Source organism: Camelina sativa, chromosome 12 (genome assembly GCF_000633955.1).
Source record: "Camelina sativa cultivar DH55 chromosome 12, Cs, whole genome shotgun sequence".
Classification (NCBI taxonomy): domain Eukaryota; kingdom Viridiplantae; phylum Streptophyta; class Magnoliopsida; order Brassicales; family Brassicaceae; genus Camelina; species Camelina sativa.
Genome location: NC_025696.1, coordinates 5,687,611 through 5,714,648, shown reverse-complemented (window position 1 = coordinate 5,714,648; position 27,038 = coordinate 5,687,611). Strand labels below are relative to the sequence as shown.

General features: G+C 35.0%; 4 protein-coding genes across 4 annotated transcripts; 1 reads left to right on the top strand and 3 right to left on the bottom strand.

Moving 5' to 3' along the window:
- On the bottom strand, nt 9,630-11,607 carry LOC104730353 (probable polyamine oxidase 5). Its single transcript, XM_010449515.2, has one exon. The coding sequence runs from the start codon at nt 11,385-11,387 to the stop codon at nt 9,759-9,761; it is 1,629 nt and encodes a 542-aa protein (XP_010447817.1). The 5' UTR covers nt 11,388-11,607; the 3' UTR covers nt 9,630-9,758.
- LOC104730352 (WD-40 repeat-containing protein MSI5-like) lies at nt 15,446-19,305 on the bottom strand. Its single transcript, XM_010449514.1, has 15 exons — nt 18,835-19,305; nt 18,247-18,307; nt 18,075-18,134; nt 17,912-17,974; nt 17,706-17,771; nt 17,512-17,586; nt 17,337-17,412; nt 17,051-17,246; nt 16,841-16,922; nt 16,678-16,751; nt 16,479-16,590; nt 16,292-16,366; nt 16,133-16,200; nt 15,949-16,048; nt 15,446-15,850 (listed from the first exon to the last, which is right to left on the bottom strand). Exons 1-15 carry the CDS (start codon nt 19,095-19,097, stop codon nt 15,749-15,751), a joined length of 1,473 nt encoding a protein of 490 aa, XP_010447816.1. The 5' UTR covers nt 19,098-19,305; the 3' UTR covers nt 15,446-15,748.
- LOC104730351 (transmembrane protein 258-like) lies at nt 19,407-21,027 on the bottom strand. The gene is made up of 4 exons (XM_010449513.2): nt 20,893-21,027; nt 20,675-20,775; nt 19,732-19,810; nt 19,407-19,636 (listed from the first exon to the last, which is right to left on the bottom strand). The coding sequence occupies exons 1-4, from the start codon at nt 20,893-20,895 to the stop codon at nt 19,589-19,591; spliced, it is 231 nt and encodes a 76-aa protein (XP_010447815.1). The 5' UTR covers nt 20,896-21,027; the 3' UTR covers nt 19,407-19,588.
- Nucleotides 24,147-27,038, top strand: LOC104730350 (cytokinin dehydrogenase 4-like). Its single transcript, XM_010449512.2, has 5 exons — nt 24,147-24,868; nt 25,245-25,372; nt 25,815-26,072; nt 26,328-26,596; nt 26,733-27,038. The coding sequence occupies exons 1-5, from the start codon at nt 24,241-24,243 to the stop codon at nt 27,022-27,024; spliced, it is 1,575 nt and encodes a 524-aa protein (XP_010447814.1). The 5' UTR covers nt 24,147-24,240; the 3' UTR covers nt 27,025-27,038.

Here is a 27,038-nt window from a genome sequence, read left to right as displayed (position 1 = left end):
CAGAGCATGCACCTAGCACTGCAGCAGCTTGTGATACACAATCAGCAAGATTTTCATGTGCAATGATGGGAGTAGTAATACATGAGGTTTTGGCAGCCTCAACAAGGGATGTTTGGGGAATTTCATTACCTTCAACAACAACTGGAATCACATCAACCTTAGAGGCCAAATTAGAGATAGAACCTGCTTGAGAGAGGAGAAGACATCTAGTTTCTTTGTGGCCTACAAAACCACATTTACTACATTTTGATGGATGCCAAGAATACTCCACATCCACCATAGAGACATAGCCTCTTTTGTCCTCGACCACAATTCTATGTGAAAATCTTTTTTCTAGCTCAACTTCAACAATGAGCTTAGCCACTCCCATTAGAGAAGGATCCAACCTTGGTTTATCAGTAGTCATAGGTTCACCTAAACCCGAAGCTATCCAACTGATTCCCCAGTACGAGTAAAGACGACTAGGGATGTTTTTTAAGCGTAATCCAGATCGGGACAGATGTGATCTCTCGCAGAGCTAATGTATCAGCAGAAGTCCAAGGAGCAACGAACATGATACAGTCATCAATGTGCCATAAACCGCGCTGTAAAACCCATGCTCTAGTTGGTGCATCCGGAATATGAAACAAATAAGAAGATTCCCCAAGTTTTCGTGAGAAAATCTTACACTTTTTCCCCAAATTCTATTAGCCACTGCATTGATGAGACCTCCAGATGGTATAAGGCAACGGTTAAACTGACCTATCACATATTCTTGTTGATTCTCAAGTCCTCTCAACAAGACATGGTTTGGATTGTGTACCTTGGGAGTGCCATCTTCCATGTAAGTTGGTGTTGTTGTTCGATGGAGATTTCAGATCGAAGGGTTCATCTTTGCTGCCCATGGAAAGCGTAGTTGTCCATTCTCTTTAATCGCTGGAGGAAGAATGTCTAACTCTGGATTATATTTGCCTCTTTCCATTGGAATTAGAGTTTCATGACGGAAAGGCTCAGCTTCCGGGATGATTTTAGGCGGTTTATCCCATGCTCCAATAGTGGGAACAAATGGAGTACAGACAGGAGCTGCCGGAGGCGGAGATAAGGGATGCAAGGTTTGAGTCACATCTTCCATCGCGAGAGGAGAGTTCAGAGCGAATCGGCGGCAACAGAATCCATCGAATCAACGAGGAGAGACTAGATGGCTCACCGGAGAAGAGATTACCGGAGTCAGTCAGTGACAACCACACGACGGCGGTGTAGTCGTCGAAGTGAACCGAGATTTGTTTTAGGTTTTTCGCCTTCGAGAAAGAAAACTTTGGAAGCCCTTAAATATATACACTTGAGTTAGTGTGTTAATATTTTGAATTTTTTTTTTAAAAGAAAAAAAAATCAATGAAATTTAATACATCTTTTACTTTATTAAACTACTCTTGTTAGTAAATACATTCTATGAATTTTAATATATTCTAAGTTTTATTTACTTTATTTTTCTATTTTAAAACTTTCAGTTAGATAGTTTATTTGTTTTGTTTTGTTTATTTCCTTTCATCTTCTTTCACTTGTTAGGTCATTTAATTTATATGTTATTTTATTCTATTTAATGTTTCTTTTCTTTTTCCATTAATCTGTTGCCACCGCAAAGTGGTCAAAAAGCTCAGGCAAGTCTTGTGAGTGAGAAGTATTCTGTTAATTATTCCCTCTTTCTATTATTTTTTTCCCAAACTACAAAAGCTACACTCAGTTTGTTGTCAGAGAGGTAGGTGTAGTAGTATGAAAGAAGATTTAATGGGAGTTAATTGTGGTAAAATGAAGGTAAAAGCATCGTTCTTTAACATAACAATCCGCAAGATGAGTTAGCAAATCTTTCAAGCTTCCTAGTCCTAGAGTGAAGATTGATCAACAGGTCAATTAAAACCTAATGTATACTCCACCACGATCTAGTGGTATCGTTGTAACACTTCAGGATTGAATCCACAGGGACCAAACAATTACACTATGAAATTATCAAGATCAAATATAGCTAAGACAATGGAAAAGTTTTCGAATCAAGTAACTATCTAGAAACGGAAAAGTAAATAAGTTGTTTCTAAATCAGAAAGGAAATATTGGGCGCAGGGAATCAGTTAGGGGACATGACCACGAAATTAGATGATAAATTGGGATAGCATTAAACACCGTTCTTGAACTCAAATCTCGAATGTAAAACTAACCTACTGTCGCAGCATTAGCTATCTATGCAAGAAATTGATAAAACTCTAAACCCTCATTTGAATCTAAACAATCCTAGCAAGCAATAAGTTCAAGTTTGATTATGTTCACAAGGTACCTCAACTTCAACTGTCATTGGCTAAGGATCACCTTGCTCACCTATGTTCTTTTCAAGCAACTCAACAACACTTTTGGTGCCCCGATGAATTAAACCTAAGATCTTAATCTAGGTGATCAATCTAGCTTAAGCATTAAGAACAACTATAGATGAAGAACAATAAGATCAATCCCTAATCTAACAAATCTAGCATCAATTAATCATAGAAACCCTTATGAAACCCTAAACCCAACAGTGAAACTACTCAGACATGGAAAAGCAGAAACAGCAAATCAATGATGAAGATAACATAATTGAATTGCAAAAGAATAGAAAATAGGGTTTAGAAATCTTCTCCAAAGTGTCAAGAAAGATTAGAGATCTTCTCCCTTTGCTCTCAATACAAAATAGTCTCAGAAAATAAAGCTTATGTCTCTGGAGGCCGTGCCTCTAACTTAAATATCAAAATAAAACCCTAAAGTCGGTTTAAAACAAAAAATGAAAACTTGCGTCGGGGACTGGATTGGTCGATCTCGAAAGGATCAGTCGATCCGGAACGTATTTCTGCTCTCATTCCATCTGCCTTCTAGCTCGATCAGTCTTCAATCAATTGGCTCCAGATGCATATTTTCACCCCCAAAATGCTCAGATTCCTTTCAAAGTCACTTAGAACCTGTAAAAACTCACAAAGGACAAATTGGACTCTAAAAGCACACTTGGACCTAGGAAAAGACTCAAAACAATCCTAAAAACTACAATTAAAACCCTATAAAATACAGACACATCAAAGATCTAACCACTAGATGAAGATGGAGTCCACATGCGCAGATCAGCCGCACACTGCTGAGTTTTCTTTTTTGGTAAATTGGCCATTGTTTTTTTTTTTTGTAAAATCCTATGAGGCATGAATAAATTAATAAATTATTTTATCTATTTAGACAAATATTATTTTTAAATTATAACGATTATCTTAAATAAATTTCCACGAGATGTCCTTGTTATACAGATTTATAAGACTTGATCAGTATGTTGAAGTTATAGTTTAATATTGCACAGTAAGAGTCTTTATATCATATCATATGATGAGATTATAGTAAAGTAACTATCGTGGAACATATCCGATCAGCATGCAGTATGCATGTGTAAACCACGTGACGAATACTATTGTAATTTTAATTTAGTCTAATTCTATCGAGTACAACACTATACAATGTCATAAATAAATAGTTGTAAAGGTAATTTCGTTGATTATTTTTTTACGCAAGCATTAACAAGATTAATTTCAAGTTTACAATAACATTTGTCGGAGAGGTTGAAGGACGGGCCAAGACATGCATGTACATGTGATGCAAAATCCCTGCGACAACACCTTGTAAGTCCGTTGCGAAGGTTAAGTCACTGTAGCGAGGTTCCGAATATAAGATTGTCGACCGAAAACTTCAACATATGTTTCTAGCTAGCACCATATATTGACTGTCTTTAAGGATCTAGCCCACGACACTTGTAGTTCGTTGGAGTTAAAGTCATCGATCAGCAGATTTCAGTTTTAAATCCGGGATTATTATAGTAGGTATATATGGACCATAATGTCGTATATATATATATATATATATATATATAGTATAATAGTTTTTCTATATAGACCATTTACATATGATAAAGTTAGATTTAGTTTACCAGCAATCAAGGCTCCATGAGTTATTTCACTCACTATTCATAAGATTTATAAATTAATAAATATATCGATTCATGATAAAGAAATATAGTCGTCTCTGTTGTGGTTGGGTGTATGACCTCTTTTCTCATAGACAACGAAAAAAAGTGTGCTAGAAGCTTAGGGGCAGCATTTTATTATCATTAAATATTTTATTTTAGCGTCTATAATTTGTTTATTTTATTTTTACAAATGTGGAAAAAGACAACGAGTGGGACATTCCTGTTTTTCTTTAGGAATGAAAAAAAGCAAATCAAATTTCACAATAATAGAGTGGAGGAGTCCAGTTAAATAGCTTTCTCGTTTGATTTGACCAAACAATAAACTTATTGGAACAACAATATCAGAAAATACGTTTTTTGTTTCTTAAACTTGTACAAATCTCATATCATAATTAGGATTTAGATTACTGGATACGATTTTGAGTAAAACTAACGAATATAGTTTTCAAAAATTCCGTATAAAAAACATATTTTGATAAAAAATATATATATAAACACAAATAGAATAATAGAAAAAGGTAATTAAAATACTGAATATATAATTTTATATGAAACTAAATAAATACTGTAAATGACGGAAATGAGAGGATCCATCGATTCTGGAGCAAGTGACACTGGATCTCCTGTATTTTGATTAACCCTAGCAGCAAAAAAGTACTAAATATTAACTATCAAAATAATTATCTAAAAATACAAATTTGTCTTACCAAAAGAAATCGAATCTTTGTTGATTCGATCAGGTTTCTTTTTCCTCACATGATTGAAGGGAAGAATTATTGATTACGATGGTCTATCTATAATTGATGTTATCATAATTATAATTCATGTAGAAACTACATAGAATGTATCTGTTGCAAAATAGACTAGGATTAATTCGAAATACCTATATATCCAATCTCACGTGATTAATATGTAATTCTGAATAATTTTTGTTAAGTTAATATTTTTGTTTTTCACTTCCGCGCGAGATGGCAACAATAAGTTAGATTTCTAGAAAAACAAGTGAAATAGTTTCAAATATATCAAATTTTCATATAATTCATGTATTATAGTGGATGTATGTTTACTTTAGATGTTAACTTTTTTTTTTTTTTTTGAAACACAGATAAGCTTCATTCATTCAAATAGAAACCATACAAAGGGAGGAAATTGAAAATCCAGAGTTTAAAAGGTTAAAAAGATTACAAAGGTAGACTTTCCCCAAAGTCATAAACAAGAAGATAAAAAGCATCAAGCAATAATCCAAGAGAGCTATGAGGCAGTCGCTAAGAAGCAAGCTGAGACATGTGAGATCCTGGTTGCAAGATTGATCAACATCGAAGAATCCGATAGCTGACAAGGTAGTCACAGTCAAACGACTTTGTAACGTTGAGAGGTGAATCAGGGCCACAAAGCTCTCCAAGGAAAGGGGCAGAAGCAGAAGCATCGCCTTGGCAAGGATTCGATGGGTTGTAGGCCGGGTGGTGGTAATGGTTCTGAAGCTGATATGCTTCGGTGTAAACCTCTGAGGACTGTAATGGTAACACCCACTCCATGGAGATGGGGTCATAATGCCATTGGTCTTCAGGTTTCTAGAAGGATACTTCATTAAGTTGATAAAAGGCAGTTTAAAGGTCTCGATGAGCATACTAAATGGAGAAGGCAAGTGCTTGAAGATACATCGGTAATCACAGCGCCAAAAGGTCTGGATCATAATGCCGAGTTCATTCAAGTTGCTAGCCTCAAGAGCAGAATCAGTCTGTCAATCTACAAACAGGTTTTCTACAACAATCCCTAACCAAGCTAGCAATAATGGTGATTTACTTTCCAAATGCAGTCTTCGAACAAATGGTTCCATAAATCTACACATATATTGACTAGAGTAGAAGAGATTTGAGTTCCGCTCAAACCTGGTTAAAAGCAGGGGACGTTCGGTTAAGACAGCTTTTGATAGCAGGCTCAATAACCTTAATGGGCCGAGAACAGAAAGGCCCAGCAGCGAAAAACCTAGTTTCACAGACGGGATCAGATTAGGGGTCACACGGCGGCCGGGTTGAGCGGATGTCTGATTCAAAAGCTCGAGCATCTCCGGTGAAGGGAGGGGATGTGATTGGGGGTTTGAAACAAGATTTGCGGCGTAAAAGACGAACCCTGGGAGCTTGAAGTCTCTGGTACAGGAATTCGATACCAAGAAGAGGAAACCGTCGTACGCCGTCGACATCTCCACCAGGCAAGGCGCATATGATGGTCGGGGATCTGCTCCTGCCATCACCATTACCTGGTTTAGTAGTTCCCCTTGGTGGATCAGAAAACCAGATCTGACAAAGTTTGGGGTTCCATAAAGCATCTCCGGGAAAGAGTTTTGAAGCGGTAGAGAGCTGTAGAGCTCCGACCAGCATCTGTCCTCTTTGAATTGTAGATCGGCTGTTGTATGCATGTCGGTGGGGAGGGATAGAGAGGGATAAAAGGGGAAAAAAAACTTCAACAAGACGAAAAAGAAAGCTAAACTACGAGAGCGAAAACAAGGGTTAGAGAATCGGGTTGAGTCCCGACGCCGGTAAAGTATTCCTTTACCGGCGTCGGAGGAAGAGGGTTGCTGTTGAGGCTCCTCAATTATCGTGTTTGGGAGAGAAAACTTGATATTTCTACTTTAGATGTTAACTAGGTACTACATATCCAACTATGTGGCGGTAACATGTTAAACAACATACTAAATACGGGAATCTTGTATTATTCACTGCAAAAGTGATACTAAGGCCTTGAATGGCACCTGATTTTGGTGCAGTTTTTGGCTTTAGATTATGTAAAATCAACTTTCTATGCCATTCACGATTTTAAGAAAAGTAGATTTCCTAGTATTTAGGAAAACCAGATTTTGGAAGATTTTAGCCATTTATTCATAAAATCTAAAAACCACATTTTGTGGGTTTTGTGGGTTTTTCAACGTGACTTTTTCTTTTTTTCTTTTTTTCTTTTTCTAATATATATTTATTCTAATTTCATTATGGAGTTCTCGATGATGATGATAGTAATTTTGCAGTAATGTGTTTTCTATATGCAATAAACGTATGTTTTTTTTCTGCATCATTGTATTTTTTTATTTTTTTAATAAAAATTATAATCATTATTTTATTATTTTTAAAATAATTATTATACATAAAAACCAAAAACTAATCAAGTCACCATTCAAGATTTTGCAAAAACTAAAATCTACAGCAAAAATCAAAAACTAAAAAAATCAAAAACCAAAATCCAAAAGCTAAAAACCAAAATCTAAAAACCAGTTAAAAACCAGCAGCCATTCATAGCCTAAATAAAAGTTTTAATGTTTTTTTTTTTTGTAGTTTTTAAGATAATATAAAAATATGTGATATTATGAATCAACACATCATGACCATGTCCCCTATTGAATAAAAGTCAGATATACAGATTAAAAGCCCACTTGAGTAGATGATATTTGCTATAAAACGCATAGTTTTGTCTCTTTTTTTCTTTCTAAATTGGATACTCTTTTTTCTAAATTGGACTCAACATGTCAGTATGTCACAACCATGGCCAAGATCCCGATATGTTATGTGAGTGCTAACGGAACAATTATGCTAAGTACAGTAGAACCTCTATAAATTAATACTCGGTAAATTAATAATCTCTATAAATTAATAAATTTCTCCAGTCCCAAGTTGAAATTAGTGTAATTTTAGACACTATTCGATAATATAATAAAATAATATTTTTTTTTGAAACTCCTTTGTAAATATATGGTCCCATCAATAATATAAATTAATAATTATAGAAAATTATCTAAATATATGTGTATATCTACACATTAATTTTTATTAGAGTTCATTTTTAATATTTTTACTATATAAAAATGATAATTGTTATTTTTATTATAATTTATTTTATAAAAATATTAGTTATAAAAATTAAATCTTATTTTAAATATTTTTTACCAAATTAGGAAAGTCTCTCTATAAATTAATAAATTAATTTATCGATAAATTAAAACTTCTATAAATTAATAAAATTTCATGGTCCCGACTTTATTAATTTATAGAGGTTTTACTGTAGTTTCTTAAAGGAACTAACATATATTCTGTGAATTCCATGACATGCAAATTATAAAAAAATCGTAGTTGAGTTCACGGTATTTTTACTATGTGCTTTTAGTTTTGATTTAAAGTAGTTTATAATTTGATACTACTACATACTTCCCATGTTTTCTTGACCCCTCCAACTCTATTAATTTGCTATATACATCAAAATAAAATATAAGTAATTATACAAAAAAAATTTGAATATTGATATTCTGATATCTCAAATTTTTGTTAAATGAGTCATGATTATTAAAATTGATGGAGTGTTCTTTTTATAATTAGTATAGTAAAATCAAATTAGAAGAGTCACGAAATAATTGAAATTTAAGATACACATATGTAGAAAGCAAATTGGTGAAATAAACCCTACCACTACCACTTGTTCATTACACATTGTACATAACTGTTGAATCAAATCAATTGATTTGGGTACCAATTTGAAGATGATGATGACCATTCATCTCTCTCTCTCTACATAATTTTATATATGTTTTTCTTTTCAATATATATGTCGATGCTCTTTCGTAGGACCATGATGCATACATGATGAAACTGTATATATTGTGAGCGTAGAGACAGTTAATAATCCTAGTGTACAATAGAAGACCTGTCCATATGACACCCACCACTTTTCTCAATGTTTTCCATTCATGTTATAAAACTTGTCGTGGTGACAAGCAATAACGTAACAATACATTCCATCACTCAAAATCTGAATATGAATCTCTTCTCAATTATTTCAATAAATTTATAGTGGCGCAATGGTTCGTGATGATTCGACATATACAAATAGCTAGGCTATAGTGAGAGAGTCTTGTGGTTTTAGTTTTAAATGACAAAAATTATATATGTCGGAGATCAAATTGTGTTTCAAATATTGGATTCAAAATAATTTACATAAAAAGGAAAACATGAGGGTTGTATATAAGATTTGATACATGAAAAAGGTATAAATGCTTATAAATATATGGCTTTGCAAGCTGGAAACTAGGCGGGTTCGGCGGATCCTGTCCATGAAAGCTCACCACACAAAATAAAATTTTAAGAATCTCTTAGGGTTGTTTGTATATGTATATAGGTGGGATCGGAGCATCCTAAGCTTTTTCTTTTGTTCCTTTCTTCTTCCAATTTCCACCTATTTTCTTAGTCTAGAATACCATTTTGACTTTAAATATTGGATAATCCAAATTACATCAAAAAAATTCGATTAATTATATTCATATTTTTTTGCATATTTTTATATGTATCCATGGAATTCACAAATAAAATGTGACTAAGAAAATTATTAATCTCTTAAAGAATAAAGAGAGAGAAAAAAAAAAAAAANAAGAGTACTAGTGAGTGAGACTAAAAGTGACTGGTGAGGGAACAAACAAAGATGCAAATTCCATTATACATACATCTTTATATCTTGCTTTCTTTTTAACTTTCCTTTTTGATTATTTAATTTCCTTTTGTCCCCTGAGACTCATCTATGAAAGAAAATTCAGAAATTTGCTTTTTAGATTAGAACGTGGCTGTAAACTTGTAATTTTATAAGTAAAACAGAAAAAAGAAAGAAAAAAAAAACAAATTAAAAGTAACAAAAAACAATTAAAAAATGTTACAAAACTAATTAAGCTTCTCTAAACACATTGACCCCCAAAAATAAACAAAACATATTCTTAAAAAAAATTTAACACTCAAAAATTACATTTGTAATGCTTAAGAAGCCTATTGGCTTCCCTTAAACCACTATAGTAGGCACCATGAGTTGTGGAGTAATGGGTTCTATGTGTTGCTTCCCCTGCAAACATGATTTGAAGCTCCTGAACATTGGCTTGATGATCATGACCATTTACCTGACCATTTACCTGACCAACCTTCTTATTAATCTTTGGCAATGGCTCGGCCATGGCGTCTAGGTCATCCCCACTTGATCCAACCGCTACATACGAATAAGAACCCCGGAACAGAGGATCACTTCCCCATTTGCTCTTCAAAACCTTCTTGATCTTCACTACTTCACCACCATCATTCAAAGAGCCATTAGTCAAAGTTTTTGCAGCGTCTTTCTTAACTTCCTTGCCAGTCAAGCAAGAGATAGTGGTCGTGACACCTTCTATGATCTCCTCATCCGTTAGTTTCTCAAGCTCTAGAGCTTCTTTGCCTGCAAACCAAGAAAGCAAAACCTTCGAATTGCTATGGATTGGACTAATAGTGGCTGTTCTTCTCATCCACCACGGTATCTTCACAAACCTAAACTCCGAATCCTCGCGGTCAAACACAAGTTGCAGAGACGGGAAGTGTCTCTGCGACATCTCAACGAAAAGCTTGTTGACAACTCCATAACCAAGCCTTTTAATAGCATCTAATTTGAAATCAGGCAAAGGAGGACTAAACAACTCTGCATCATCACTCTCAATCCCTGCTTTAAGAACCCCTAAAGAGACAGTAACAATAACATGATCTGCAAAAACAACAGACCCATCTGAGAAATGCAGCTTCACAAGACCATCTTCGTTACTACTCTGCCACTCGATCTTTCTGACCTTTCGATTCAACTGGATAACACCTTGAGGAAGCACAGACGCCAAATGCTTAATAACACTGAGGTAGCCTTTAGCTATGGTGATCTCTTCCCCTGGAAACATCTGGTACTCACTCTCCGCCGCGAAATCAAGCGTCGTGAGATCATCAGCTGATGTGTAAGTCCTCTGCGTGTTGCTAAACATCGTAAAAATGGCTTCTTGAAGAGCCTTCCTACTCCATTTCCCAAAACCTTTAACCCCATCACCACCTCCATTGCTGATTGAATCCCAATAAGCATCAAACCCAGATTTCAGAAACGACCCAACACTACTAGGAGAAGAACAAACCCTAGTGGCAGTTTCGTAAATAGCAGAGAAACGAGCCAAATCGGAGTCGGATTGAGAGATATCTTTCCCCTGAGCTAATTCCATGAGAGCATTGAACAACCCAGAGACGGATTCAACAACGGGAAGCTCAACTTCGAACCCACCTTCAGCAAAGGTCTTAACTTTATCAATGCTGGTGGAATCCATACACTCCCATGGCTCGTCGGAGACTAAAGAACCAGTCTCCTTGGCGATTCTATAAACAGGGCTTCCACCTATCCCGTGGATCCACGTGGCACCCATCTCGATCTTTTCGGATGAGAACTCGGAGGTGTTGATCCTACCGCCGATTCTAGAACCACCTTCGACGACGGTGAGCTCGAACATGTCGTTGGAGGTTGTGTAGAGCTTGTTAGCCGCTGTGAGACCAGCCATTCCGGCTCCGATTATGACAATTCTTGCTTTCTTCGCCATAGTTTTTTAAAAAAGGAATCTTCTACTTGTCGGTGTGTTTGGATGAGAAAAAGAGAGACTTTTTATGTAGGAGGGGGTTGAGGTTGAGGATGGAGTGTGTAGTTTGGGGATTAGGGGAAGGAGACGAAGAAGGTGAGAATGAATGGAGAGAGATTGCTTTGGCTGAACATTTATAAGGGAGAGTGTGTGTGTGTGATGATGTGTCTCTGTGAGCCCAAAAGCCACTGGGGAAGAGAGTTTAGATTTTTAATCTTGAGATTAACTAAGTATTACTAGTATATATACTTTAATTCCTTCTTATCGATTTTCAAATTTAATATATTGTTTTCTGTTTTATCAAATATATATGAGAAAATCGTAAATAAATTATTTTACAAAAATGAAACTTATATATAGTATATGACTGTAATTACAAAAAATCTACAGGAGATTATATATGTTAACTTTGTTTATAATTTAAACTAGATATTTCTCTAAGACAAAACATTTTTTTAATGAATAGTTACTCTTTCACAAATATGTCATTTTCAACCATTCTAATCCCAAAATAATTGAAAGAAACTTTTGCTGTACATATAATGTCGTTATTAGTATGAGATAATCAACTATATATGAAAATACCGGTAGCTTTTCAATATTTTATTCATAATTTTTGTTAGAAAGTTAGGTTTAGTTATACAGCGAGTACTTTTTATTTTTCCAACAGACATTAAATACGGTTTAAAGAAACGAACCAAACTTCAGAATCACACACACACAACACAACCAACAACATGTCCTAAAGGCAAAAAGAAAAAAAAAAAATACATATGTCAATTAGATATCAAGTCACCTCATCAAAAGCAAAGCTCACCTATCGTCGCATTAGAAGCGGTTGAACCGCCTAGCTTCCAACGTTTTTTTTTTGTGTGTGTGAATAATGGGTGATGAGAAGATTTTGCATGGTGTGCGACATATATGCTCCAAACGTACCAACAACGTGTCGCTATTTATACCTTATGTGTTAAACACTTAAACATATCTGTCTTTCTTATTCTTCTAACAACACATCTGCCTTTTTTTTCTTTGGACACAATTTTACATATAATAAATGGTCGAATGTAATTTCGTGCTTTTAAATATGTAATACAGTAAGTAGAGCATATGCAACAATTTGGATCACATCGAGTGTATTAAGTCCCAAAGGAAAAAAAATATGTATATTGAATAAGAAAGTTATAACAAAAGGAATAATAATAATTAAAAAACATTGAAAAATTGATGATTAAAAAAAAAGTGAGGACGAATACAAAAGAAAATGGTAATATTTGGAGAGGAAGAGATCACATGTAAGAAAGAAGATGACAGAGGTAGGGCCAAAAGATGCAAATTATGAGTCAGTGGTACTGATCCACCTTTGATTGGATACCTATTTTAATCAACCTAACCATGATTGTGTCATCACTCTTAAGATCCATCTCAATCTAATTATATATATAGCTACTATTTGTTTACACATACGTATTTGCATGCAGCTACATATATATTGACATATTCATCCAAATTACTCAGATTTCTATTTACATTTTATATAAACATGTGTAGATAAATGTAGTGTATCACTGTGTATAAAAGAAACTAAACCTATAATTGTGAGGTTACCAAAGATCAAGGGGTTAAAAACTCTTTTATGTTTGAGAGTTTTGTCTTCTTAAAGTTTTTTTTTTTTTCCTTAGAAGTACATGCTTGGGTTGTAACTTGTAAAATATAGGTCAAAGACTATTGTTTAAAAGTTGTAACTTATAAAGATAGTCAATCGACACGATAATTTATTTTATTTAAGACAACTATATGTATAGTAAAGAATATAAAGACGTTAAATATATTTGCTTTTGCTTTTTTTTACCCTTAGAATTTGTAGGCAATCATCATAACAACACCACCAATACACCATGAACTATTGATTCCTTAGCGAGTATGTTCATAAAGAAATGTTCTTTAAACGAATATGTTTCTTTTGGATCGATAGTATGCAACTTTTTCTTTAGACGAAGATATTATTATTGTAGATTTATCTTTACTTTAGTTAAACTTAATTATATCAAACTTTTTGCACTATACACCGAAATGGATCTTCATCAAAGGTAGTGCAGATCCGTAAGCTATCATATCGTCCCTATCGTTTACTTAATTAAAAATCAGAAAATGACCCATTACTAGCTAGAAAACTATATATTTACTATCAAGACTTAAATTTGATAATTACAATTACTCATAAAAATATTGATATAATCAATATGCATTCCTTCTACGTTAAATCCACATTAGTATATACTCTTTGTGTTTCACAATTTATTTCACAATTGAAAAAAATTTATTAAGAGTGTCATTCTGACACATTGCAAACAAATTAAGAAAAGTTTGAATTATATAATTTTGCTCTTATTTAATTAGTAATTAATGATTTAAATTCAATGAAAATAGTTTTGGGTTTAGAAGTAAAAAAAAATATAACATTAAAAAGCACAAATATAGAATGACACTCTTTGTGTAATAAATTTTTTTCTTTAAAATGACGTTCTTTATAAAAGAGAGGGAGTATATAATATATATTTATGACCCAACATTTATTAATTCTCGAAATCTGAATTATTTTTAATCCGACGAAGCATAAAGACAATCTTGCTGAGGCTTTTTGTCGGTTGCGATGAGTTTGCACATCCCGAAGAAGCTCTGGCTCTCCAAGAATCAACTTTGAGTTCAATAACAAATACATATAAAAACTATTATTTTTACTCAAGTTGTGTGTGACTGTAATCTCTCTATATATGTACTTCTGATGTACACAAAATCGATTTTTTTAAAGTAAAAACATGATATGATGATATTAACATGGATTGCCTATATATTTGCATAATACAGATTGTTTGTGTTGATATACAAAAGTAGGTACAAGGAAAGTCAAAATCTTGAGCTCCAAAATCTAGCTACCATGGTATTTTCCCGTGACCCAAGGACTTTTTCTTGATCTTCGAAGCTTGAAAATGACACAGTCGAAGGTGGTCACGTGTTTCATACTCCTATATTTACTATGCAAACTATAGATGCATTGTATCCATTTATAGATCAGTAACAAGTGTATTAGTACCTAAAAGCTTTGCACTCTAGACAAAGCTTTTGGCTTAAACTTGGTTCACCATACACACATCTTTCTCAAGTAGAAATTTGGTGAGCCGTGAGCCAATGTCTTTTTTTTAAATGAGGTAGATGATAATCCATCCAGGTTAGATTGTGCAAAACACCAATGATCGGTTTAAATGGTGTAGCATCACTACAACAACATCGATAGGATATCGAATTGTCGAGGGGACATAAAGAGAACCAGACAAAAAAAAAAGAGGGGTGTAATGGCTAGGATTTTAAAAAGGACTCAACCTTGAACAATGGAGAGATAGTACTTCTTGAGCCACAAATTTGTCTCCTCTCTTCCAAACAAATAGTTTGGCATATTCACGTACAGATACAAAACTCAAAACGTGTGTGTGTATATCAGTGTATATAATGTGTGTTTGTATGTGTCGACAATAAAGGTTTTTGTTTGGTTATAGCTACAATTAATCAATGATGAGAATCCAACAAAACCTATGGACACCCTATCTGATGGTCTTATATCTATGAAAGAGTAGTGTACTTAATGTCAGATAAGCCAAAACCCCATGAAAGGGTTAGTATGTACTAGATGTTTTTAAACGAGAGGGAGAGAGGTGAAAGGGAAGAGAGAATCTACTAGAAGATATTTTGCAATAAATATCCTCAAATGTCGCTACCTAACTCCCTCACCCCACAATCCCAAGAGTTTAACTCCAATTGTCTGCAAGTTTGCATATATGTCAGGTCTTTAAGATTGCATAACAACCCTGTAAAAGTAAAATTAGTGTCCGGTTCAACCTGGTTTATGCAGAACCGATTTTCTCGAAATGAAACCAAATCGATGTGAAAGAACCACAATTTTCTACCTGCTTTTGTTGTTGGAAGAAAGAACTGAATGGATTCAGTGAAACATTGGTCAAGTCAAGTACTTAATAATTAAGATCCGGATTTCATTCTGATGGTTTAGTTTCGTCATGCTTAACCAAGTTTGGATTCACAAGAATGGTTGAAAAATACAAGCAAGTTAGGTGCCTACCATTTACCCGAAGAAACAGAATCAAGAATCCTGAAAGATCACTGAAGTTTGAAATTTACCAATATTTTGAATTACTGGCCTACATAACCAAGTAATTTCCCCCACAAAACTAATGCCTAACTCACATACGCATACCGATTTCCGCAAAACTGCACCTAACCCGCAGCAACTTACTAATAGACATGGGATTACTTCCTCAAGGCTTAGAGGTACATGTGAAAACATGTGACTTGAACTTTTCTAGCTCTGTTAAGACTTCCTCTTCCGCTCTGTAAATCAAGTCGCTCAACCGCCATATCTGCATAATTAACAATCATAACAAAGTTTTCAAATTTACCAAGAAAATTAATGATAGATAGGTTTCCCAGTAAATGCAGCAAGTTTTTTAAAAAGTACCTGCAATGTTCCACCTCCACCGCTACTCTCACAGTTATCAGAAACACTGACAATAGTCCAAGGGTCCAATACGTTCCAGTTGAATTCGACCACTTTGTCCCTAAAAAAATTTATACAAGGAGATTATAGAACTGAATAGAGTAAAAGGAAAATGAAAACAAGAGAATTAGGATGTCTTGAGAACCTGTGACCAGCATGCTGAAAGAAAAGTCCATCAGGACTTTTGGGTGCACGCTCGGACTTCTTACCAACCTGATGCACACACATAGATATATATATATGACTATGATGAACCTGAAAGTAAAAAACACTTTTTAATGTGAATCTGAAAAATTATACTTACCCTATCATAATCCCAAAGGTTCAAGAGACCATCTTCTGCGGAACTCCCAAACACAGATGATTTATCAGGAGACCACTGTATTGATTACAAAGCAGTGTCACTGGAGTCTGGAGATAGGTATTCTCACATGCAGGACTAAAAATATGAAGAAAGAAAAAACACAGAACTAGGGGCATGTTGTTGAAACCTGAACGCAAAGAACAGCAGCTTTGTGGCCTTCAAATGTGTAGACAGGTGAACCAACTCCATTAGAGGTCAGGTTTCGGCGGTCAAACACACGGACAGTGTTATCTGCTGACCTGGACAAATGGTGTAGAAAAGTTGAGTGAGAGAACAGTAACATCTTTGTAGTTTTGGACAAGCAATCAAGTGTGGAAAATCAATACCCTGTCAGGATCAAATTGTTGTCATGAGAATTCCAATCGACGCAATGAAGATCAGCATCATGTGCCTTCTCAACCTGCCAGCACACAGAAATAAACAGATGGAAACTGAAAACCGAAAGGTCAAACAAAGAACTCCAATATGGCTAAAAAGATAGAAAGGTACCTTCGTGGCAGGATTAGTGCCAGTTCTTGCGTCCCATAGCATTAGGCAAGAATCATCACCAACACTGCAGAATTCCTGTGCACTGCAGGACACAACAAAATATCAACGAATAAAACATCAGAAAAGTCTGTTCTCTCTCTCTCATCAGAAAATTCTGCATTTGAATATAAACTTAGAGCCTAAAACAAGGAGACTGCCCAAAGAAGTTACCTAGATGGACAGAATGCCACATCTTCAACTGTATCCTCGTGGCCATGATATACGCCTCGAGGGCCAACAGAAGGACAATCAGTTTTATTACCACCTTCACCAGTCTGTTTGAAGCTTGATCCAGGCGATTTGGAATCCGTACTAGCCATTGTGATATGATCTTGGATATTCCACAAAACAACGGACTTGTCCTTGCCTGCACGGAAGAATATGACACAAAGATAGAACCAATACAAACTTGCAGCAAACCTCCAAGATATGACACAAAGATAGAACCAGTACAAACCTCCAGAGAGAACAAAAGGTTCGGTTGAGCACATTGCAAGAGCATATTCAGCATTATCCTGATGCCCAGTTAGTAACTGAAAATAAAAGTTGTTCAGGTGATGCAAAAAAAGGTAGCACAAGCATATGGTTTCACACGGTGGGACAACACAACAAATATTATCACAAGGGCATACCAAATCCGGACAAGAATTTGGAGCTCCAGGAACAGCATACCGGTCTGCTTGAGTCTCAGTGTCCCAAATGAGAACCTGAAAACCGATATCTCATAATTGCATGACTGAAACTAGAACTACGTTCAAACAAAGATACTGAATCACGAAAGCAACTTTTTTTTATCAGGCTGATGACCCTAGAAAGCAGAGCTTACATTAGGACTGTCGGTGTGAGTAGCTACAATCTTGTTATTTTGCGGGAGTTCCCTGATTCTGTTGACCTGCGATTAATGAAGGGTACACATAAAAAAGTCTTTTTGCAGTAGTCAAAGTCCTTAAACGAAATGCATATTCGGTAAATCCATCTAACAAAGAAAAATGAGAATACAGGGATATCTCTTGAAAGGGGTGGAAATCACACCTCTCCAGGGTGGATGATGGTCTTGTACTTCTTCACCAACGGAGAGTGAGCCGCTTCATTAAGCTGAAAGCATATAAAGAAACGACATTTCAATAATTTCATCATCACAGAGAGTAACAAAAGGACAAAAGCACGAGCTTTGGTAGAAAAGAAAACTAATTACCTGTCTATTAACAGCTTCGCAATTGGCTATGACCAAAGTATTAGGCACACTGCCATTAGTCTAATGACAGAACCAAGAAACAAAGGTAATATAAGTAGCAATAGACAAACTTTGGATATAATTTTTCCTCCAGAAAAAAATGTTTAAACAACAAGAAAAAGCGCAAACCCACTTGTTCCGAGAGATAGAGACGTTGAGTCTTCGAAGCTGCTTGCTGAAGCTCTGGACCCCATCTGCTCAAATCAAATACGAGTTACAACAAAACGGAACCTCTTTACGCAAAAAATAAACACTTTCACTAAATCTTAGCACAGGTAAACATCTGAAACCAAAATGTAACAAAACAGAACACTAAAACCGAATTGGCCAACTGTTGTTACCAACGACCACTTGATCATTCTCCTATCAAAACAAGTTCCAGATGTTCAAAATGGAAACATCATACAGCTAATGAGTTACAACAGATCAAACTATAAGAGAAAGAAACATATAAAAACATGGAGGCCGAGCTAACTCACATCAACTGTATAAACCCTAACTAGAACATGTCCAAATCTCACAAATTCCAGAAAATTGCTAAGAAAAAATCCAAATCTATCAGCATTTCACTAGTAAAAGTGGGAATCTCACTAAATCGCCTTACCAAAAGCACAAAGCTTGAATTTTTATTTCCCGAAAAGGAAATAACTTTTCCAAAACAAAAAGATCGAAAACCCTAGAACAGAAGAAAAAGAAACCCAAAACAAGAAAAAGCAGAGACCTGCAAGAGAGAGAGGGCCAGACGAGGGCATGGTTGGCAAACGAATCATAGAGAATGGGAACAAGAGCCTTCCACTGAGAGAACTTGTCCTCAACAGTGGCCTTGTGACTCTGCTGTTGAGAAAACGGTGACTGAGAAGACTCTTCATTTTTCTTGGGTTTACGAACTCTCGTCTTCGGCACAATGGCCGTCACCGGAGTCCTGGATACTCTTCTTCTCGGCCTGGTGGCTTGAACAGTCGCAGCAGCTTCTTCGCTCTCCATGTCCCTTTTTCTCTCTTCTCCTTTGTTTTTTTTTTTAATATTATATTTTATGCCACCTGGAGTAAACTTCGTCCCGGGAAATACTAAATATGCAAATCCTTAAACCCAGCGAATAAAAGAATTTCCTCAAAATAAGTTGTTCAGTTTGACAATTCACTTACCATCATCACATAAAAGTTGTGTTAACATTTTGATTATGGGTTAAAATCAGTATCTTCCTCATGACAAAGCTAGTTCTGATTGATAGGAATATGGAGTAATTAATTAACTTAACGACGCATACGCTGTTCTAATAGCGGCCAAATCTAAAGTCGATAATTAGCACTCAAAAGCACAAGATAATTAATTGCAAGTTTGCAACTTGGTGTTTAAAGACTACTTCTCAAAGTCTAACAACATTCATAACTCTGATTTCACTTGAACAAAGATAGATAAATCTGTAACTTGTTTTTGTCTTTGAACTAGATGGCAATAATACTGAGGAAGAAGGATTAGACATAAACACCACTAGCAAGAAGCAAAAACAACGATCCAAAACCCTGCAAATGAACAGATTTCAAACCCAACATTAGGTTTATTTATGTAAGACAGATATTAAAGACAAGAGAATGATTGAGAAGAAGAGAAGCCATACCAAGAAAACAGATGCAACTGCTGAAGTAGCTAGCTCCTTTCCGAGGCTTCGGTTTTTCCTGGATGAGGTAGTTTCGTAGCTGCAACACAAATGTTATGACGGAGTAAGTTAAAACAACACTTTGATCAATCCTTGTGGGACTGCAGCAAATAACAGAAGTTTCTGATATGATTGGACTGCGGGTAACCTAATACGAATGGTTTTCAGTCTATCTTAAACTTTTTAACTCAAGGCAGGTAAATCCACTTGCTCGTAGCCCAGACGACTCGTTACTTATAACAAAATCGCGTCATATCTACTCGAACTTGCCATCCTTTAAAAAGTTGAGGCTCCTTGCTTAATGAGAATTATACAAATCTAACTTTCTTGTGTCTTAACTAAATCTATGATCAGTCATTTTGTTACATTCGATGAATCTATAAAGTACTGATTCCATAGGCTATCCTATCACCTTTACTCATTGATATATTGGGAGTCTTTATACCATGATAGCATGTAGACCTCACACATTTTCCAAAAGCTAGTTAAAGCGAGACCCCTGGCATGTTTTGTTACCACAAACTCTAGTATTTAAGAGAGATAAACCAAATCTAACAAAGAGAACATGAGAATGATGAACTTATAGCTTCCCAAAAACTAGCAATCGAGTATGCATTGTGAGCAGAAACCATATATAAGCAGTAACAGTGTTGGTCAGGCTTCAAATACAATGAAGAAACTAGAGTAGAGCCTTAGATGATTCATAATTCATAACCTAGTCATGACTACCACACAAAAAAGAGAACCCAATGACTAATCAAACTCTGGTACAATCAAGATGATCAAAGGGCATATCGAATCAATCAGGAACTGTTTCACTAATCTACCAATCAAGCAAATCAAATTGGGAATTAGGAAAGGCAATTTCGAAAAGATCTAGAGATCAGATCGAGTGTAAGCTTACATGAAGAAGATAGCAGTAATGACGAGTCCAATCGTCAAAGTGAAAACGGACAAAGTCGGATACAGCGCCACCGGAATCGGACTCGCAATCGGTTTCGCCGCCTTCTCACCGGAAAAAAAAAAGGATAAACAAACCAAACAAAATCAGTAATCATACAGCAGTAAACAAAGAGATCAAATTATCTGCGATTGAAAACACAGGAACGGATCTAGATTTACCATTTTTGCTAAGCTGCTCTTCTTCTTCTTCTTCTTCTTCTTCTTCGCTTCGATCTGAGGAACAATGAAAAAATAAGCCTTTTCTTCTTTTGACTGATCTCGCTTCACTAACACATGAGTCGCTCCCGGTTTGGACTTAACCGGTTTACACAAATAAGGAAATTTAATGGGCCAGTTAGTGTTTCAATTTAACAGGCCCAATTTAACTTGGTAAAGGTTCATATCTTTATTTTTTAATGTTAATCTATTTTTTTTGGAAGATTCTCAAAAATAGCATAATAATAAGTTTTTTTTCCAAAACTTAGCACAACATCACTAAAATTCTAAAAATGATATTAATTAATTTTTCAAAATTAAATTTTAAATTCAAAATACTAAACCATACCCATCAAAACTATACCCTAAATGTGAAATTGAGAATCCAAACCTAAAAAGAAAAATTCTAAAAATTAATTTTAAATACTTTAATATGTTAAATAGTGCTATTTTAGAAATTTATGGAATGTATGTTATAGTTGTCCATAAAACTTGTTTTAATGCTATTTTAGAGCATTTCTCTATACTTTTAACACGGACTTTAGGCTATTTTAGGATATTTATTAATTATTACACAATAATACAACATTATAAAACGACTTTAGATTTTTGTATTACTTCCACTTCCAGTTCCAGATCCTTTTTGTATTGGTCAACAATGACTAATGAATTTTGTTTTTGTTTTTGTGGAAAAGACTTATAAAAGTGGTAAGGGTTTAACTTGTTGACCATTTACAAACAAAAACTTTTCTCAAAGAGGTGTTTGCGACTTGCGAATTGCGATACTAGATGACGAAAAACCGGCTGCCGAGTATATTTTCATAGGTGGGTGGGACATAATTTCGTAGTTAATTTGCTACCACATATGTTAATGTCTTTGGACGCAAGCGTTTTAATCGTCTAGCTAGAGACTCTATCAAATGGCTTATATAATTTAGCATTTTACTCGTTTGCTAGCTATTTGCAGATATTTTACGAATTTTTAGCACATGGATCGAACAAAATAATTCTGTCTGTTGTGTGTGAAAAAGATTTTGTGGGAGAAAAAAAAAACAATGGTAGATTCACTTTGAAAATCTAATCAACGTTCTAGTATGCGACTATATCCAAAACGACTATTTGTGGTTTGAAAACTACTGACTATAACATATATGCTTTTCATCTTTATATATATGGTGCACTAGCTAGCTAGAACGTTATCGCTTAACACATAACTCACCACTTCGATAGTTGTTTTTACACACGACTATTGTGTGGTATCAAAACTATACATATAATATATATATCGACTAAAAATGTATTTATATTTTAACATTGATTTAAATAAATCAATAATCTTACGGGTGACAGAGTTACAAAACAGTTTTCTTTGTAGGGCGTCATGTAATCACGGGACGGTGTGAGTCGGTGATATCATTCGTGTGCTTCACTCTCTAACATAGATAGCTGCAAAGTGAGTTGAAAAATTAAAAAAACAAGTCGATTTAATTATAATAATACATTGAGTTTCAATTTACCAATGACAACTCAATAGTGGATAGAGTTTGTGATTAAATAATCCATAACAAATATATAATCATAAGTGTTCGTACGTCTTACTTGGCATGTGATACTTTGTGAAGACGAAATGAAGAAACTAGAAAAAGTGAAGTTCGAGATGAAATGAGCCTTTTGCTTTCTCACGCTACTGAACTTGCGTATGTGTTTACAATTCTGCGCCGGTCCAATTGATTATAAAACATGCAATTTAATAGGAAAAAGGCAATACAAAACGACGCAACCAAAGGAAAATGGAAAACAAATATATATAAAACGATGAAATTAAGGGTATATGAATGTATGATCCATAATTAAGACCATAACCAATATTTTAATATGTAGTTTCAAAAGCTCAGCCTCAGCCGGTTAACTTAAACGAATCTAATACGTAAACACAAGTGTTTTCTTTGATTTATTCGAATGTAGTACATATTAATCAAATTTATTTTACCGACACATGTTCCATAAATAGAAAACACAGCTCGATATGAAGTTAGGGACACACTAAGTTATTACTATTACATGGTATTAACGAACACTTTGGGTGTCTTATATAATACAAGGTCGCATTTTTTTTTTTTCAACCCAAATGGAAAAACATTTGAGATTAAACTTTAACCTGGAAAATGAAAAAAAAAAAGAAACTGAGATGAAACAAGACAGGTAACTTAAGTGAAGCAATAAATTGGGATCAAAGACTTAGGAAGGATGAACTATCTCTGAAAAGAAGGAAACTATGATGCAAGGAAGGTTCCTGAAGTACTCTCAGTGGTTGAATAAGAACTGGTTCTGTTGTAGTGTTCGCATATTCTTTTTACTATTATTCTATTAGTAGTGTTATTGTTATGGGAAAGTTTCAAGTTACGTTAATTGGACGAACTTTTTAAAGGAATATTTAACTGCCAACGGAACACTACTAGGGTGAAAAAATGTGTTATTTTATAAACCGGCCCACAGACTCGGAGTTTGGTCGGTTTCCACAAATCTCAAATTTACGTTATGTGATCTTTACTAAATAATCACATCTTTATAAAGTCAAAACGGAACTACCTCAACTACACTCAAATCTACATATATTTTTGTATTTGTATATCTCAACGTATATAATATTTTAAACTATTATAAAAGACTTGAAATTGAAATTTCGCACATTGTACTACAGTATTTTCTTAGCAGCAAAGACTTAATTTAACAGAAGATGATAAAAATCTAAATATCAACTTCATTATGCACACGTTAATCAATAACGGAAAACCGATCGAATATTAGTTCCTTTGGGAGTGTTGTTGAATATCTAGACTTAGTTGGTGTTCATAAAAAAAAACAAGACTTAGTTTTCTCAGTCCAACTTATATATTTCGATCTCCTAAATTGGACTGAGAAAACTATAATAGGATTGGCGAAATACTATACTATAAATATTTTGAAGTCAATGCAGTCAAATATTTATATTTTTAAAAATAAACACATTTTTATATATATATATATATATATATAATATGGTATTGATTTAGATTTTGGACGAACAACTTGTATATCTCAATTTTTTGGCGTCAACAAGACTTGTATAAATATCAACATCAATAAAAACACGCAAAGATTTTCACGTGTACATTATCGTATATATATGGTCTCTCTGTGTGGTTCTATATACATCTCATCATACATCCTAATTGATCTCTTATACTAATCCCATAATCAACAAGACGCTAATAGTAATAGTATCTCATCCTCCGTCTCGTTTTCCCATTCACCTACTCCATTAATTAGAGAATGACTACGAATCTCGGTTTAAGCATCATCACCCTAATAACGCTTTTTATAAGTTTAACCCCAACCTTAACCAAGTCAGAGGAGGGCATTGATGTCTTCCTACCCATAACACTCAACCTCACCGTCCTAACCGATCCCTTCTCTATCTCCGCCGCTTCTCATGACTTTGGTAACATAACCGACGAAAGTCCCGGCGCCGTTCTCTGCCCTTCCTCACCCACCGAGGTGGCCCGTCTCCTCGGTTTCGCCAACGGAGGATTCTCTTACAACGGGGTCTCATCCATCCCCGAGCCTACTTTCAAAGTGGCTGCTCGGGGACAAGGCCACTCCCTTCGTGGCCAAGCCTCCGCGCCTGGCGGCATCGTCGTCAACATGACGTGTCTCGCCATGGCGGCTAAACCAGCGGCTGTTGTTATCTCAGCAGACGGGACTTACGCTGACGTGGCTGCCGGGACGATGTGGGTGGATGTTCTGAAGGCGGCGGTAGAGAGAGGCGTCTCGCCGGTTACTTGGACGGATTATTTGTATCTCAGCGTTGGCGGGACGTTGTCCAACGCTGGTATCGGCGGTCAGACGTTTAGACACGGTCCTCAGATTAGTAACGTTCATGAGCTGGACGTCATTACCGGTACGTATATAAACCAAAAACTTCACTAATTAATCTCTTTACAATTTTAATTTTTATAAGAATAGCTTAAGGAACGAAACAGTATCTATGGCCTTCTAGATGCTAAACTTTTTTGTCTGCAAGCGACTACTGTAGTAAGATCAGCGAGTTAATATTATATGCATGTGTAGTGGTGACTAACTGACTATAACATAATTTTTAAAAAATAACAAAAACAAATTTGATTCTTGAGGATAACTCACACGCCATAATCAGTATAAACGCAATATTTTTTAAAACATGTTTTTGTCAGGAAGAGAGATCCTTCATGCTAATTTGTGATTAAATTATTATTCGCAGTTTGTCGTTTTATTCATAATCTATACTTTAATTTCAGGAAAAGGTGATCTGATGACTTGCTCTCCAAAGTTAAACCCCGAATTGTTCTATGGTGTTTTAGGAGGTTTGGGTCAATTTGGTATTATTACGAGGGCCAGAATTGCTTTGGGTCATGCACCCACAAGGGTACGTATCATTCTATAACGTGATCAATTTAAAATAATGGTAGTAGTCGTAATTCTCAAATTGATTTGATTTGGTTTGGAACGTATCTTGAAGTCAACATATATGCTGATCAGTCCGATTTATTTGAATAAAATTCTATACAAATGTTGAATTAATCTCTGATATTGCTTACGTTTAGTTAGATTCTCCGTAGTCAATCCTAGGAGTTGCTCGAGTGTAATATTGGCTTATGCTTGCAAATCTTGTTGATGTCAATATTTAATTTTATATATTACCCACGTATGTCTTATATATATATATAGTTAAAAACTTTTACATAAGACTTAAAAGTAAAAGTTATGTTCTACATATGATGATTCTGTTATTTACTTATAAAAAATTAGACCATACAATCTAACGAAGATACTAATGGATTAATTTATTGATATACAATATAATGCAGGTGAAATGGTCTCGCATACTCTACAGTGACTTCTCGGCTTTTAAAAGAGACCAAGAGCGTTTGATATCAATGACCAATGATCTTGGAGTTGACTTTTTGGAAGGTCAACTGATGATGTCCAACGGCATCGTAGACACCTCTTTTTTTCCACTCTCCGATCAAACAAGAGTTGCATCTCTTGTCAATGACCATCGTATCATCTATGTTCTCGAAGTAGCCAAGTATTATGATAGCACGACCCTTCCCATCATTAACCTGGTAATATATATAGATCACACTCATACACATAGAAATCTCTTCATGATGATTATCCTCACATGATGATCAGTATATAATCATCAGAACATTATCATCACCATCATCACTAATTTATCCTATGAAGCACAATAAATATAATACTAGATATAAATCATGAATTATATATATACGCTTTAACCGCCGACTCATACAAATCTACGAATCACGGTAACCATATCATCATATTAATTATCTAGCTCATATATTTGTTTGTAGGTGATGGACATGTTATCTAAAACTCTAGGTTTTGCTCCCGGTTTCATGTTCATACAAGATGTTCCTTATTTCGATTTCTTGAACCGTGTCCGAAACGAGGAAGAGAAACTCAGATCTTTAGGGCTATGGGAAGTTCCTCATCCATGGCTAAATATTTTTGTCCCGAAATCTCGAATTCTAGATTTTCATGATGGTGTTATCAGTGGCCTTCTTCTCAACCAAACCGCAACTGCTGGTGTTACTCTCTTTTATCCCACAAACCGAAACAAGTAATTCATTTTAATTCTGTATATTTTTGTTTTGAACGTACGTTCGATGCCATATAAGATATAACAAAAAGTTAAAGTTATGTGTCCCGGTCCCGTTAACGTATAATTAACATGATTTTGTGTTGGTAATATATAGATGGAACAACCTCATGTCAACGATGTCACCGGACGAAGACGTTTTTTATGTGATCGGATTACTGCAGTCAGCTGGTGGATCTCAAAATTGGCAAGAACTCGAAAATCTCAACGACAAGATAATTCAGTTTTGTGAAAACTCGGGAATTAAGATTAAAGAATATTTGATGCATTATACAAGAAAAGAAGATTGGATTAAGCATTTTGGACCAAAGTGGTATGATTTCTTGAGGAGGAAAATTATGTTTGATCCCAAAAGACTATTGTCTCCGGGACAAGACATCTTTAATTAACTTGTTTACATGTA